Here is a 17599-nt window from a genome sequence, read left to right on the forward strand (position 1 = left end):
CAGTCTGTAACTTCAGCTATTCTGGTTGACACATTGCAACTTTGATTTTTAGCTGTTGGTGAAGAAGCATGAATCTACACGTCAGGCCCATTGTCAACTGCTTGAGATAGCCATTCTCTTATTGGAAATAAAGACTTCTAAACTATCAGAACCCCAAATTGTGGGCCCAGGAAGGAGATTTTCTTCTGGAATGTTCATTAAGCTTAGCAGTGAGAGATGATACTTTCACTTAAAGTTTAAATTTTAAATCCTTTTTCAATTTTTTTAATCTGACCATTGGGAAAAAGGTAACATATATTGGACATTTATATAGACTACTCGGCTGTATCAGTGGGACTGTTCTTCTAGACCAGAAGTTTCCCATCCAGTGCTGTGGGTCTTCAGCAGGCCATCGCACAAATTTTTCTTATCTGCCTGTTTATCTATCTATCTTTCTTTCTTTCTGTCTATCTGTCAATCATCTATCATCTATCTATCTGAGACTGGGCTTCTTTGTGTATTCTTGGCTGTTCTGGTACTCTTTATAAAACTCACAGAGATCCGCCTGTCTCTGCCTCCCAAATGCTGGAATTAAAGGTGTGTGCTACCACCACTAGCTTCTTTTTTTTTCAATGACTTTATTTTTATTATTTTAATTATGTATAGGCTGTGTGTCTGCATGTGGGTTTGTGCACATGAATGCAAGTGTCCATAGAGACCAGGTGCATCAGTCCTTCAGAATTGGAGTTAATAAACATTTGTAAACCACCTAATGTGGGTGCTGGGAACTGTACTCATGTCCTCTGGAAGAGCAGCAAGTGTTCTTACCTGCTGAGCCATCTCTGAACCCCTACAATTTTCTTTTTTGATGTGGTTCTTTTTTTCTTTTCTACCTTAATTTCTTTCCTTCCTTCCTTCCTTCCTTCCTTCCTTCCTTCCTTCCGATAGGGTCTCAGAGTGGATTAAGCAATCCACTTCAACTTCCTGAGCCTCTCAGCTCTACAGGGATTACACACACATGCATGCCTGCACACTACCGTGCCAGGTCGTTCCACCATTTTCTAGATCCAGTTAGCTTCTGGGATGGACTTGTGATAAAATAAGGGGCTCTTCTCATTAAAAGCCATTCACTTCACTTTGACAATAAAACAGACCCTTTGGTGTGTGTCATTAAAACCATCCAGGAAGTCTGTAGATGATGATATTTAGGAACAAATAGTGCACAGTAAGGACCATTAAAGCAGTTAAGAGAGTAAGAAAGGTACATGGTCATCTTAAGCAAGGGAGCTGTTATACATTGAGGAATTGCTGTGTGTGTTTTGGTAAGGGTCTTGCTATTGTTTGCCAATGTTGCTATGTTGAATTTGCTGTCTTTCTACTTCCCAAATTACTGGAATTGCAGGTAAATAGCTGTGATTATAGACACGTGTCACCTTACTTAATTATCATTATATTAAAGAATTAATAAACCATAATAGAGTAGCTGTAAACAGGAAAGGGAATGCTCAAGGTTTCTTTAAGCTAAGGAATTGTACCTCTGAGCCAGATATGGTGTGACCTACTTTTAATCTCAACACTAACACTTGGGAGTTTGAGGCCAGTTTGTGTTTGTTTGTTTTTTTTCAAAGTAGAGTTTCTCTGTAGCTTTGGTGCCTGTCCTGGAACTAGCTCTTGCAGACCAGGCTGGCCTGGAACTCACAGAGAATTCGCCTGCCTCTGCCTCCCAAGTATTGGGATTAAAGGCATGTGCTAAATACTTTTTTTTGAGACAGGGTTTCTTTGTGTATGTAGCCCTGGTGTCCTGGAACTCAGAGATTTACCTGCCTCTGCTTCCTGAGTGCTGGGATTACAAGCATGCACCCACCATCATGCCTGGTTAAAGACTATCTTTAATACAAATACCAGGGGACATAATTGAAAGGAGCCTTTTCCCCAAGGCTAGAGGTCAGATCTATGGAGAAGATAGAATTATAGCCAGTAGGTTGGTTAGGGTTCCTGGTTCCTGGTTCAGATCTGGTCCTCAGTCAGCGGTAAGTGAAAACAATCTGGAGTGGGGTGCAAGAAAGCTGAGTGTGGTGGGTGGGTGGGTGGGTATGCAGTAGAAAAGCGGGTTCCCAGAACTAGCCAGGGCACAGCTTCTGGTTCAGCAGACCCTTTGGGCAAGGACTTCCTTTTATATATGGTGTGGCCTGGGCAACTCCACGCCACTATGTGGAATGAAAGTTAGCTAATCTGTCAGTGCTGAGGAACCTTAGTAGGTGGAGGCATGGGCGGGGTTTAGGAGAAGGTAGAATACAGATTGGGATATAGATTCATGTTCAAAAACTCTAGCTATACTGCTACTTCCCAAGTCCAGAGCTAGAAAAAGCTCACATTGTCAAATGCTACAGAGGCTGTGTCCTTCACAGACCTAGCTCTAGAGAAAATGCAGTTTAAGCTCTTCTATGGAGACAATACAAGTGTGTTTTCCAGGAGCCTGCCAGCACTGTCTTGCAGACCCTGAGAGAAGCCTTTCCTTCCTATTCTATTTATCTAGCTCCCTCTACTGACAAGTCTTAATTATTTTATTTTATTTTTTTTACTGGTAACAGAATTATAGAGGGGCTTTGTTTTTACCATGGTACAAAAGTCAGAGCCGTGCTTTTATTTATTTTGGGGTGTGTGTGTGTGTTTAATACAGAGTTTCTCTGTAGCCCTGGATATCCTGGAAATCATTTTTTAGATCAGGCTGTTCTGGAACTCAGATGGCTTTGCTTCTGTTTCCTGAGTGCTAGGATTAAAGGTTTGCGTCTCTATGCCGATATTTGCTTGCTTTTTAAGAATAATTTATAGAGCTGAGCAGTGGTGGCACACATTTTTAATCCCAGCATTTGGGAGGCAGAGGCAGGTAGATCTCAGTGAGCTTGAGGCCAGCCTGGTCTACAAAGTGAGTTCCAGGATAGCCACCAACCAGGACTGTTACACAGAGAAACTCTGTCTCAAAACCAAAACAATAGTTTTATAGAGTACCCTGTAAGAGAGTAGCAGGCTTGGCAATAACGAGAGTAGGATATTATCTGCTTACTCCATGGAAGTTTATTGGGATGTAAGCTCAGGAACGTCATTATTTATGAGACCTGACTCTTTTCACTGAGTAAGCCCAAAGAGTAGCCGAAGCCAAGACCCATTATGCCTGCAGCCAGCGTGGAAAAATGTCAGCAGGGAGGTGTGCTAATTAGCAGTTCATTGCCTCTTGGCTCCATACTTACTCATTGTCCTACATGTGACATTTGGAATGCACTCTACTGATGTCTCTTTTTTCAGTAGTAGGTTTGTAGTACTTGGACATAGGGCTTCTTCTGATTCCAATTCCACTGTGCCTTCCGGATTTCATTAGAATTACTCTGGCAGCTTTATGGCAAAATCTTTGGGTGCTGGCTTCCCAGAAGAGCACTTTACACAGTTACTGGGTTCCACCAGCGTCATAGAAGGTGGCCTAAAGTTTTTGAGACATGAGTGACTGGGGAGGTGGCTCAGTGTATAAAGTGCTTGCTGTGTAAGCATGAGGACCTGTGTGTTCACATAAAATAACAGCAAAAACATGTGCAGTAGTGTGTACCTGTAACCCCAGTGCTAGGAGAGTAGAAACAGGCAGATCTCAGGAGCTTCCTGGCCAGATAGTCTAGCTAAAATAATGAGCTCTAGGCTCAGTAATAAAGTCTGTCTCAGGGCTAGCAGGACGACTTAGTGGGTACAAGTGCTTGCTGCCAAGTATTAAAACCTTAATTGTAAGGAGCCATGTGGTAGAAAGATGAAACCTTATAAGTTGTACTTTTGTAGAAGTTAGCTCGATTTGGGAAATAACCAGGCTAGCTAAAAGATAAGCAATTATATTTTTTATTTGTTATAAGGGGAAAAACTCATGAAACAGGAACAAGAAGTCTAAGCTCAACTGTGTTGTGAGGGAACCTCGGAGAGAGAGAGCACCTGGGCCATGTGCCTGTTTTTCTCTGGTCCCAGAAAGGTACACCCTAACTTGGTCCCACCTCTTGAAGATAATTGGTTAACAAAGTACTCTGACCCCCGCACTTGTGCCATCTCACACTCACACAGAGAACATAATAAAAATAAACAAACACACAACAACAACAACAACAAAAAAACCCATCTCTCAAAAACAGAGTAGATTCTGATATAGGAAAACATCCAGCTTCTGGCCTCTGTGTGAGCACACAAAGGTGAGCGCACCCTCATGTGCACTTGTGTGCATAGGTACACATTTATCACATACACAGAATACTAATGTGAATAATAAGCACCAAATTTATCCTGGAACATTCTGCCTTAGGTCTACAGGTAGTGGCTGGTCCTGTATTTACTCCTGTATCTTCTGATTCTATTCTTTACTAAGTATCAGCTAACACTTTTTAATAATACTGGGTGGCCTCTGCTCAGACTCTTTTTGTTTTGTTTTGTTATTTTGAGACAAAATTTTTCTATGTAACCCTGGATGTCCTGAAACTCTATATACACTAGGCTGGCTTGGAAACTGACAGAGGTCCACTTGCCTTTGCTTCCTGAGTGCTAGGATTAAAGGTGTGTGCTACCATGCCTAGCCACCTGCTCAGATTTTTGATGCAGTCTGTTTTTGACTGGACCCTCAACGTATTAAAGTAAATCCTTGTCAAGAATTATTTCTCAGCTGAGTGTGGTGGCACATGCCTTTAATATCTGCATTTAAGAGGCAGATGGATCTCTGCAAGTTGGAAGTCAACCTCACTACTTAGAAAGTTGCAGGGCAGCTAGAGCTGCACAGAGACACCCTGCATCTAAAAATAAGTAAGTAAATACATTTATCTTCTAGTAAGGATAAATTGCCATTTCCACCATGATGAAAGGGTCCAATGTTGTCAGCCTGTCACCGACAGCTATCCCCTTCCTTAGATATGGTGCAGATCAGCCATCAGCAGTGGCAGGACCAGCTCCTCTGTGATGGGTATGCATGCTGTTGAACCTATTCATTCTTGTTTCAGTTTTTGTTTATTCATAAACATAATCATTGAATAAGCATTAAGGGAAAAAAAACCAAGAGGTACTTGAATTATTCTGACCACACAGAAGCTTCTTCTGTAGAGAATATCATTTGAATACTCACATAAGGCGTTGATTCCTTGGCCATCCACAGCCCTTTTCTAGATCTTTTTGTCACTGGTTAATTCCATTGAATTACATATGATTGTGGGACATCATGTGGGTGCTGGAAATTGAACCTCTATAAGAGCAACCAGTGCTTTTAACTGCTAAGCTATCTTTCCAGCCCTAGTTTTATTTTTAGTTATGTGTCTGTATATATGTGCACATGAGTGCAGATGCCCAGGGAAACCAGAGGAGAGAAACATTATTTTAATAGACTTTATTTTTAGGTTTTTGCAAAAGTAAACAAAAAAGTAGGAAAACAGTCCCTCTCCACAACTCCTGGCATCCACTCACCTGCCCCATAGTTGGAATTATCCAGTGTGGAGCCTCTTTGGATTTGTTTCTTTAGTTTAGTAATACATATTTACAATTCTGCCTGTCCTTTTCATGGCTTGATAGCTCATTTCTTATCATTTAATGTTTCTTCTGTGTACCAGTCTTTGTATCCATTTACCTGCTGAAGTACATCTTGATTGCTTCAGGTTTTAGCATTATCAAAACTGTTATAAATGTATGTGAATGGGGACAAAGAAAATGTCTCAGTGGTTAAGAGCACTGGCTGCTGCTGGGTAGTGGCGCACGCCTTTAATCCCAGCACTCAGGAGGCAGAAACAGGTGGATCTTTGTGAGTTGGAGGCCAGCCTGTTCTACAGAGCGAGTTCTAGGGCAGGCTCCAAAGCTATAGAGAAACACTGTCATGAACGCCCCCCCCCTCGCAAAAAATAAAATAAAATAAAAAAAGCCCTGGCTGCTTTTGAAGATGACATGAATGGCAGATCACAACCACCTGCAAATCTAATTCCAAATGATCTGATCTGATGCCTTCTTTTGGCTTTCTTGGACACTAGGAATATACATAGTACATAAATATACATGCAGGCAAAGTACCCCAACACATAAAGAGAAATAAATAAATTTATGAATAGGTTTTATGAACATGTAAACTTTCAGTTTATTTGATAAATACTAAAGAGCATATTTGTTGGATCTAATGGTTAGTTAGGGTTTGGTTTATTTTGTAAGAAATTTCAAAACTGTCTTCCTAAATGGTTGTGCCACTCTGCATGCTTACTAGCATTTGGTGGTATTCAGGATTTTCTTCATTATAGAAGGTTTGTATGTGTGTGTGTTTGTAGAAGAGATTAAGTGGCTTCATGTTTGTGGTTTGTGTGGAGGTGGGGTAAACATCTCTGGAAAACTGTTGAAGAGGAATAAGACAGGTAGTAAGAGGTGGGTGAAAATGCAGTCTCGATGAGGATGAAAGACCTGAAGAGATGACTCAGCAGTTAAGAGGACCTTGCAGAGGACCCAACTCAGCAATCACATCAGACTGTTCACAACTGACCTGTAATCAGCTCCAAGGCTATAGGATGCCTCTGACCTCTTTGGGCTTCTGCAGTTACATGCACATAACCTCCACACAAACACAAGACACATTTAAATAATATAAATAAATCCTTAAAAGAGAAAAGAGAGTCGGGTAGTGGTGGCGCATGCCTTTAATCCCAGCATTGTGGAGTCAGAGTCAAACGGATCTCTGTGAGTTTGAGGCCAGCCTGGTCTACAAAGTGAGTTCCAGGACAGCCAGAATGACACAGAGAAACCTTGTCTCAAAAAGGTAACAACAACAACAAAAAAGTGGTAGAAGGGTAGAATTAAGAGTCCTTGGGTGGGGGCTGGAGAGATGGCTCAGAGGTTAAGAGCATTGGCTGCTCTTCCAGAGGTCCCGAATTCAGTTCCCAGCAACCACATGGTGGCTCACAACCATCTGTACTGAGATCTGGCGCCCTCCTCTGGCGCGTGGGCATACATCAAGGCAGAATGTTGTATACATAATAAATAAATAAATCTTTGAAAAAAAAAAAAGAGTCCTTGGGTGATAATGGGGATGTCTCTGACACATACCCTGGTGAGTGAGGAAGTAGTTTGATTGGTAGTAGCCAGAGAGCAGATAAAAGAGTGGACTGGGATCCTGGTTTAAAAACAAACAAACAAACAAACAAAAAACAGTGCCAAATAGTTTCCCAAACAGAATGTTAGCCTTTTATGTACTCGTCAGCAGTCTACAGTGCACTCATACATCTATTCTCCTCTAAGTGTCTGTGCTGTGTGAACTCTCAGGCTACTTACTTCACTGCCTTCCTTCCTTGGTTTTCTTTATGCACTTAGAGCCTTGGCCCTTACCTGTGCCCTGCTATGAAGGTTCCTGGATCGTCTTGCATTTTTAATTTATGGACCATAATGCTTTCCAACAACCAAGTGCTATCCTGTGGTCACCATTTTTGGAAGGCTTGGGCAAGCCTCTGGTGTGGCTGTTCTTGGACCAAATGCTGCCCTTTGACCAGGATGGTGGTGGAAATAGTGCCCATGAGTGACTTGGGACGACTTGTAGGTTTCCAGGCAGCAGAGACCTTAAGTATTTTCAGATGTTTGCTGTGCTATCAGATGATAGTAGAGATACTGGACCATTCCCAAGGCTACTGAGATGATTTTCTTCTGGATAAGTTCCATCAGGTCAAACAGTAATGAATTCAAATGAAGCAGTGCGTTTATAGAGGAAACCATGTTAGTAATAATTATATACATAGAAACTTTTTTTTCCCCCGAGACAGGGTTTCTCTTTGGTTTGGAGCCTGTCCTGGAACTAGCTCTTATAGACCAGGCTGGTCTCGAACTCACAGAGATCTGCCTGCTTCTGCCTCCCGAGTGCTGGGATTAAAGGTATGCGCCACCACCACCCGGCACATAGAAACTTTTTAAACTACTTGTTCTGGCTCATATTATTCCCTCCTCCCCCCCATAAAGCTGAAAGTCAGAAGTAGTAACAGAGCCTGTATCCTAGCTATTTGGAAAGGTGAGATCTGGAGGATCACAAGTTTGAGCCAATTTAGTGAGACCTTATTAAAAAGGAAAAGGGATGGGTGTGATGCGTTTAATCCCAGCTTTGGGGAGGTGAATTTAAGACCAGCCTGATCTACACAGCTAGTTCCAGGGCAGTTCTATGGGATACATAGAGAATCCCTGTCTCAAAGAAAGGAGATGGGGAAGAGAGGAGGGAGGGAGGTAAGAAGGAAGAAAGGAAAAGAAAGAAATATGGTATACATTTGCCCAGCTAACATGTCAAATCTGAGTTTGATTGCTAGTACCTCAAAAGAGAGGGAGAGAGGGAAACCCCGGATGGTGGCCTATGCCTATTATCATATGCTTATTATTCCAGTATTTGGGAGGTAGTGACAGAGGGACCAGGTATTTAGGAAGACAGCCTTGGCTCTGTGAGACACTGTTTCAAAAGTAAAACAAAACAACATAGAGAAAGAAAAAGAGGTACTAAAATAATACATTTTGGAATCAGTAACTTTTATTGTGTTTCAAGAGAACAACCTTGAAATCTATAAATTGTGGTATATTCTGTAATATTGTAGGAATTACTGTTACAAAACTTTACAATTTTAAGCTAATTTTGTAGATAAATTCTTGATTCTATTACCAGTTTTTTTTTAAAGTGAGTATGGGATGGTTCAGTTTTTTTTTTTTTTAAGTAATTATTTCCCAAGCAGTGCTTCTTGTTTGCAGAAATTACTTGTGCTTGAATTGTGGGAAAGAAGTGAGGAAGGTATAGGCAGGTGTTGTGGGTGTGAGATGGTGCAGAAGGTGGGACAAGCTGGAAGACAAGACTACTCATTCTGATACTACTCCACATTTTAGTCCCTTCAGCGAATATTGGGTTCATTGTGATTCTAAAAACATTGAACGTCCAGTGAGAAGATAGATGGGCAAAGGATACTTTGTATGATGATACATTAGCCAAGGGAAACATGTATTAGGAATGAGAAGCAAAAAACTTAGAGGAGAAAGGAAACCACAGTGGGATGAAGAGGATTGCCCATTGTGTCTGATAAAGAAGGGGAGACTGGCAATACTTAAAGCAAGACAAGGACCAACGAAAGGACTCAGCCAGTAAAGGGGCTGACTTAGATGACAGGGTGTCCTCTGGCCTCAACACATGCTATGACATACATGTGGTGCACCTCCCTCCCAAACACAACAAATAAATGTTAAAATTTTCTTTAAGCAAAGAGAGAAAACCACAGTCCTGAATGGAATAGAAATGTGGAACTGTCCATTTCAACTAGATAACTAACTGTGTTTATAAAGGGAACTCCCAACTGTCTGAGAGCCTTATTAAGTCTTGCATGATGCCTCGCTGAGGACTCATTTATTTTCGAAAATGGAGTCACAGAAGGGATTTGAAGTAGCAGCTGTTATGGTTACATTCATTGTGAGCCATTCCTGTACAGTTGGAGGTGAAGTAGAAGAAGAGATCTGAGGATTAGTGTGGATGGTTGTATGGAGTAGCTATTCTAACCCAGGGTTATGTATTTTGATCTAGACCTTTCCAAGGCCTCATAGTTGGCCACTTTCATCTAGGAAGATGCTGACTTTTACAGTGAACATCCACCAATCTGGATCATGTTTTGTATCACTAAAAAAGTCTCAGTAGTCAAGTGTTGAAGATTTTAATTTACACTAAGGGTCTTTTCTGATGATAGCAGAATTATATTTTGACTCAGTATCAGATATATAGAAACCCCCAAATACTGACAAATTAGCCATACTTAAGTATTTGTCAAAGAAGAAACCAAAAGTGAAATTTGGCCAGGTGTTGTGGTACATGCCTTTTCCCCAGCCCTCAGGAGGCATAGGTAAGTGGATGGATCTCTGTAGTTTTGAGGCCAACTTGGTCTAACATAGAAAGGCCAACTCTTTTTTTTTTAATATTTATTTATTATGTATACAATATTCTGTCTGTGTGTACGCCTGCAGGCCAGAAGAGGGCACCAGACTCCATTACAGATGGTTGTGAGCCACCATGTGGTTGCTGGGAATTGAACTCAGGACCTTTGGAAGAGCAGGCAATGCTCTTAACCGCTGAGCCATCTCTCCAGCCCCCAGCCCAGTCTTAAAAACAAACAAACAAACAAAAAAGATGAAATTTAAAATTATTTTTTACTAAAGGAGAATTAAAAACACATCAAAAATAGATATAACTAAAGTAGAGCACAGATGGAAATAGATATATGACTAATAACCTGGGTTATACAAGAGGAAGGGCTTAATGACCTAATTTTCCACCTTAACAAAGTAGAAAATGCTTATAGTCATTAATGTCGGAAGTTACCAGAAAGTGAAAATAACACAGAAGTAACCACCATAATAAAAATGGAAGCACCCTACAGAAACTCATTGAATCAAAGTTAATTCTTTTTGGAATAATCAGACTGATAAACTTAATCCAGGTCAAAGATTTGAATAGAGGGCTGGAGAGATGGCTCAGTGGTTAAGAGCATTGCCTGCTCTTCCAAAGGTCCTGAGTTCAATTCCCAGTAACCACATGGTGGCTCACAACCATCTGTAATGAGATCTGGTGCCTTCTTCTGGCCTACAAGCATACACACAGACAGAATATTGTATACATAATAAATAAATATTTAAAAAAAAAAAAAAAGATTTGAATAGATACTGGACCATAGACAATGCAAGAACATACACAAGCACAATGAGACATATGTGCAATTACATGTTTGTGGACCCTTGTATGTGGGTACTTATGTGCACGGGCAGGTGGAAGACATAGTTGATGTTAGGAATCATTCTCAATAAGTATTCTACCTTATTTGATACAGTCAAACACAGATCCCCCATTTTTTCCTTCCCATGCTAGAATTACAGGTGGGCCACCACACCCAACCAACATTTACATGGGTTTCTGGGATCCAAACTGGCTCTATGCTTGCACAGCAAGTGCTTAAATACTTTAGCCCCTAGTTCTGTAACTTTCAAATAATTTGTACTTATGATACCTAGTTATATATGCAACTGCACCCCATCTTCCTTAGTATCTTATTCATGAACACCAAATACAAACTCTACATTGTATGTTGCAGCTTATGAGAGCAGCATCTAAGCTGACCTTTGGTTCTTGCCATTGGTCTAGCCTGAACTATCCTTTAGGATTTCCCTGTGGTTTTTAGTCATTGACCTGTTAGGCACCTGTGGGTCTTACCTTGCTCTTCTGTATTGTATATATAGTCTGTATTCTCATAAGTATAAGCTACCTTTTCTCTTAGAACTGCCGGTAGCAGCATTGCTTATGTCACTGTCCTATAGAGTTCATTTTTCATACAGTAAAATTTCTTTTTAAGATGGATAATTGGTCATGTCTTCTCTTGTGTGAGAACCAGAAGCTTGGCTGGCATATCCTTTCTGACAGCGCCCACTTGCTGCAGAAGCTTTAGCTCCTTGGCTGTGTTTATGGTAGCCAGAGCATATTCAGATGTGTATACTGCTTTGCCCCTTTCTTGGGTCTGTAAGTAATTTCCTTTGGGTTTCTGGTTTGCTCCCCCCCCCCATCACTCTCGATAGTTCAAACCTGTTCTTAATCTGCTTGTGATACTGAGGTTGGAGGATTGTCAGAGCCCAGGATTTTGCAGCCAGTTTGAGTAATACAGAAAGATACCATCCCAAAAACAAAACAAAGACTAAGAAACCACCACCCGCGTAGCTCTGAGTTTGCTTGTTCAATGTCCTTTAGAAGAACAGTGCCTCTGCTCTCTGCATTTCATTCTTGTCTCTCCTAAAAGATGGTCCAGAGTAGAGATTTCAGATATGTATAGATGTGTCTTTTTCAGAACTGTTCCTGACCCATCTTGTCTCAGGTCTCTCTTCGGCTCAGTACTAGTCCTGTAAGCTTTCTTTTCTGCGTCCTGGGGCTGGTGTTCTCTCCGACTCTTCTCTCTTCATTCCCTGCTATCTTTGTGCTTCTTCTACATTTAAGTGCAGGTGACATCTCTGTAGGTATTTCCTGATGGAGGCCTTCATTGCAACCTAAATGAAAGAGCCCTCTTCCCAACACTGGCATTCTGAGTTGCTCCTAAAATACATTTTTACTTATATCTTTTTTACTTGCTTGTTTGTTTTTAAGAAAGGTTCTACACTAGACTGGCCTAAAACACTTCTGCTTTAGCCTTAGAGTGTTAGAATTGTAGCTAGCATTTCAATCCCTGATCTTTGGTTTTGCTTTGGTGAGGACATTAGCTCCACTAGACAGAGATCTCTGCTTACTCAGTACAGTACCTTGGTGCCCAGGTACATGGTGGACTTCTGGTGAGTACTAGTTGAGCATCCCTGATATCTGAAGTACTGCCATGTCCAAACTTTTTTAAGTATCAGTATGTCACTGATAAATTTCCCTTACCTGACCTCACCTAATGGTTGCAGTCACAATGTAGATGCACTTAAAAATATGAATGGAATGACACTGGCTTCTGTCTTTGTAAGGTATATCTGAATCAAAATCTTCATAGTCATAAATTTTGGGCCTACCCCCAGATATATTTTAACATATATGCAAATATCCTAGAGTCTGAATAAAGCTGAAATCTTTTTTAAAAAGATTTATTTGTCTATATATATATACACTCACACAGTGTTCTGCCTGTGTGTATGCCTGCACGCCATAATAGGGCACCAGATATCATTATAGATGGTTGTGAGCCACCATGTCGTTGCTGGGAATTGAACTCAGGACCTCTGGAAGAGCAGCCAGTGCTCTTAACCTCTGAGCCATTTCTCCAGCCCTAAAGCTGAAATCTTAAAACACTTTTGGATCCTTGCATTGGTGATGAATAAGTTGGTGTCTTCTGTCACTTCTGGCTGTCACATTGCATTTCTGGCCTGGTCTGTGGTACACTTGAACCTAGCATGTACATGGACAGCCTGTGATCTCTGGTGGTTGTGGTTACTCTGTGACAGGAAACAGACAGGTTTAAGTGAGGTGAGTTTTGAAATTCTCATAATGTAGACATACCAGGTCTTTTGGTATAGGAAAAATATGTTATTCTTGTACTGTTTTTTTTGGGTGGTTTACAGGCCCTAACTGGAGAATTGCCTCACCCTGTCACCCACTGAAATAACTGCTAAATTCAGGCTAGTGGGTACAATGGATACATATTGTTTCAACCACTGATTTATCAGAGCATGTAAAATTGAAAGACTTTCCTTCAGTCAAGAATTCATTTACTCAGCTCCAATGCCTCTATGTAGCCTAACGTCCACTTGGGAACTCTGGGTTCTCATGGGTTAGTTGTGCTGTTAATGCACACTCATAGTCAGGTTGAATATTGATGATAGTGCAGGGAGAGCCATGGGATTAAGGGACGATCTGAGGAGCTGGCTTGGCAAGGCCAGCTGAGCACTAGAGAAGAATGAGATTTTCTTCCTTCCTATTTGATGCCAATGACAAGAGAGGCTTAAGAGAGATCTGCTGTATGCCATTGCAATGTGCAAGGCGCTTTCTGCCTTCTGGGGCTGCCCTATGCCTGCAGGTGTCCCTCAGCTGTTAGACAGTAATGCTATATAATATAGGAGGAGGATCCATCTCAGTTTTCTGCTTTGATTTAAAATCTTGCTCCCTGTTTGGTGGCCTTGGCACTTTCTATTTCCAAACCTATGAGACTTAACTTCTTTGTGTATTCCAAGGGCAGAGGATCCTTTGCTTCAGGTCCCTTCTCCTACATTTACCCCATAGTCTTGGAATTAAGCTATAAATTCAGCATCATGATCACATAGCTTGAAAGTTTGGATCTTGGGGATACAGCTGCCTTGAGATTCTCTGTTCTCTGGAGTCTAGACCAGGGATGACTTTCTTCAGAGATGCTCTCAAGCCAAACTGCCTTGGTGCAAGCCTTTGTGTGCAAATACTTCTTGTAGTGATTTCATGCCTGGTTGAGGTCTGAAGATCTGTGCTGATGGTTTTCCTGGTAGAATTAATGCAGACTGAGTCTAAGTGGAGGGTGAAGTGCTTCTTTATGGTGTTCCTATTTTATTTGAAATGTCACCAGTTTCTAGAATACGTCTCCTATTTTGTTTTTCGATATAAATATACATATGTTTATATACATACATATATATATGCATATACATGTATGCATACGTACATACAAACAAACAACAATCTTGGCTTCCTGGTTCAGGTTTTGAACATAGAATTTTTTTTCTATTCCAGACTCCTTTTAGTTTTGGCATGAATCATAGGACACCACCCTACCCCGCTGGGGATTATTGTCTTCTATGCAGAAGTGAACGGAAAGACTCTTCATTCTTAGAGAGTGGAGTTAAGACTGCGAGCAAATTTGCCCTTTCCATGGCTCCCAAGGGCAACAGCGTGCTGCACCTGCCGCTGTGGGTATGCCCAGACTGCCGGAGGACTGTGGAGAAGGAGGAGAGGCACAGCGGTCTTGACCAGCCGGTGAGTGGCTGCAGCTTCAACGGGCTTCCTGCTCTTCTCTTGTGGGTGGTGGGCTAACTGGCAATGAAAGGAAAGGATTTCCGCCTGTCATTGGAATGCTTCCTCCTACACTATCTTTTGGCCTCTGCTCACTCTCTGGATTGTGTCTGAAGAGCATCTGCTTCCTTATCTGCAGTCAGCAAGCTATTTGGTGCTTTTGACTTTTGCATCTGGCCTTAGGGGTTTTTTGACAATAAAGTTCCCTGAAAAGCTAGAAGAATTTTCATTTGTTGAGTTCTAGACAGTTCCATGTACTGGTAAATGACTGAAAAGTTTTTTCCTGCCCTTCTGAATCCTGGCCTTCCTCCTTCCTCGATTTCATGCTTATCTCACTAGAGTCTTTGAGTCCATTAGGCTTGATCTAATCTCTGATATAGGTTAAGGCTTAGTGGCTGCTTTTCCCATTAGGCTTTGATATCTCTTTGTGTTCTAGGCGATGACTTTTTCAACCATTCCCATATTCAAGACTCTTCTTCCCTTTTATTATTTTATTTTTCTTCTTTCCTTTTGGTTACTGAATGTAAGAAGCCCTCTTCTGAGTGATTTTTCTTCTGATCCCTTGCTTCTTGTGGTGAGCAACAAGCAGCAGTTCCTGCCTTTTGTTTTCAGGTTAGTCCCAGTGGCAGTTTGAGAAGCATTTGTGGACCAGGCTCTCCACCTCCTAGGTCTACTCCTCTTCCTCATTGACTATTCATCTGACTGCCCAGCCAGGGGCTCCTTGAAGACACCTCACCCTCAGTTTCAATGCCAGTTTTGGTGGCAGAGTGTTAGTAACTAATCCTGGAATCAGTGCTGATCAAACTAGAAGTTAGTGTTCCTCTCGGCCCTGCTTTGGAAAGTTTCCTGCTTTGTCTTTCTCCCTTAGCTCGCTTGCTCACTCGCTCCCTTCCTTCCTCGATCCCTCCCTCCCTCCCTGATTTATTTATTTGTTTGTTTGTTTATTTATTATGCATACAGTTCTGCCTGCATATTTGTCTGTCTGTCAGAAGAGGGCATCAGATCTCATTATAGATGGTTGTGAGCCACCATGTAGTTTCTCAGAATTGAACTGTCAGGACCTCTGAAATCCTCTGCAATCTCTTCACCAGAGATTCAGAACATAATCAGTCTGAAATTTTCATCTCAGATTTTTTTCCAGTTTCATACAAGTTTATATTAAATTTTGACTATTTCCCCTTCTTCCAGTACCTTTCCTTATCCTTTTCCCTCTCCCTCCTAAAACCTTCACAAGTGCTTTCCGACTTTCATGTTTGTTTGTTTGTTTTATGACCCAGGGAGTTTGATTAGGGTTATTTATATGAATATTGGAAGTGAGGCTTATTTACTATAGTATGGACAACTTAACAGTGGCTATGCCAGTGAAGAAAATGACAATTCTCCCCAGCAACCATTAGCTAACTACTATTAGCTCTTTGGGGACAGATGGAAGCCTTATGAACAACTTCCCAATCAATCTATGATGGAATGTTGATGGGGCCCATATTGCTCAGGTAAGCACAGATGCTGTGACCACTTAAGTATAACAATCGTGTCATGTCCAGAAGACAATGTTTCATAGCACTTCTCCCCATCCTGTGGCTCTTAACATTCTTTCTATTCTCTCTTCTGTGATGTTTGCTGAGTCTTGAAGGAGGTGATACAGATGTCATTTTTAGTGTTCAACTTTCAACTGTCACTTATTCTTAGCATTTTGATTAGTGTGAGTGTATTCATTGACTGCTGCCCACTGCAAAAGAAGCTTCTCTTACCAAAGCTAGGAGCAGCATTGCTATGTGGATGTGCATGTAGGTATTTAGAAAGTAGTTTGATAATGTGTCCATTTAACAAAACAGTAATAGGTTCCCCACCAGGGCACATGACTTCACCAGTCATAGGCTAGGTTTAGAGACCAGACATGGATTCCCTCCTATGGAGTAGGCCTTATACCCAATCAGGAGGCAGTTGATTACTCACAAAATATCAATGCCATTATGGTTACAGTGGATATATCTTGTCTGGCAGTAATTAATTATAACTCATAGGGTTTATATCTGGTACTGATGACATTTCTGCTTCAGTGGTTTACAGAGTACAGGACCTTCCGTCATTATGAAAGCTAGCTAGCAGGAAGGAAGCTGGAAGCTTAGTTCTGGCTTGATTTCTCTATGTCCTACAATCAAGATACATAATACCTTCAACAATAGGGTCTTACATCTAGCTTGGTGGATGATCAAAAGAAGTGACAATAGTCTGTACAGTTTGGGGAGACTTTGGGGGTCATATCCCACAACTACTACTGACATTTTTATTTAATAACCCCTGACTTCTAGGAGAAGCATTATTCATCCATGTAGGTACCTCTTTTCATAGTCTTCTCCCCATTATATCTATATTTCTTCATTTAAAATTGTGTGCATGTGGGCTGGAGAGATGGCTCAGTGGTTAAGAGCACCGGCTGCTCTTCCAGAGGTCCTGAGTTCAATTCCCAGCAACCATATGGTGGCTCACAACCATCTGTAATGAGATCTGGCGCCCTCTTCCGGCGTGTGGGCATACACGGAGGCAGAATGTTGTATACATAATAAATAAATAAATAAATCTTAAAAAAAAATTGTGTGCATGTGTATGCATGTATAGGGGAGCCACAGAATGTTGTATGGAGGTCAGAAGATAGCGTCAAAGTTGGTTATTTTCCACCATATAGGTCCCAGGAATTCAACTCAGGTTAATCAGGCTTTAGTATATTTTGGACCTAAGTATTATCCCTACAGTTCTCCATTTTCCATAGCGCCCATAAACTTGTGCCATTTAGCACAGTGCTTTTGAGAGCATCCTTGTTGCTGTAGGATTAGTCATTTCTTCCTGTTATTGAGAAACTGCACAAGACAGTACTTGTATGTATGTGTTAGTGCTGCATGTGTGTGTGTTTATAGGCTTTTGGGTTGTTTTCAGATTTGGATTGTTTTGGAAAAGCCATGGGTTTTTTTTTTCAGATCTGCTTGGATATCCTTTCTCTACTTTGCTGCACTAGTTTGACATCTGTGATCAGGAAGAATGTCTTCTTGGAGCCTTTTTGGCTTGTTCTTTAGACCTCATAAAATGAGTTGTGTCTCTGTTTAT

The 17599-nt window shown here is 41.2% G+C and overlaps 1 protein-coding gene across 4 annotated transcripts in view; it reads left to right on the forward strand.

The window, feature by feature from the left end:
• LOC121436448 (protein FAM193A) overlaps positions 1–17599 on the forward strand; it is a 125462-nt gene that overhangs the window by 24626 nt on the left and 83237 nt on the right. For 3 of the 4 annotated variants that reach the window (XM_041636367.1, XM_041636369.1, XM_041636368.1), the window contains exon 1: positions 14216–14461. The exons of the other annotated variant lie outside the window; for it this stretch is intronic. In XM_041636367.1, coding sequence (XP_041492301.1) covers positions 14237–14461 — 225 coding nt within the window. In that variant the 5' untranslated portion in view covers positions 14216–14236. Of the gene's footprint in view, positions 1–14215; positions 14462–17599 lie in introns of those variants that run through there. 4 annotated transcript variants of the gene reach the window in all.

This window comes from Microtus oregoni, unplaced genomic scaffold, assembly GCF_018167655.1.
Source record: "Microtus oregoni isolate MIOR12 unplaced genomic scaffold, Mior012 000049F_ref0000343, whole genome shotgun sequence".
In the NCBI taxonomy this organism is placed as follows: Eukaryota; Metazoa; Chordata; class Mammalia; order Rodentia; family Cricetidae; genus Microtus; species Microtus oregoni.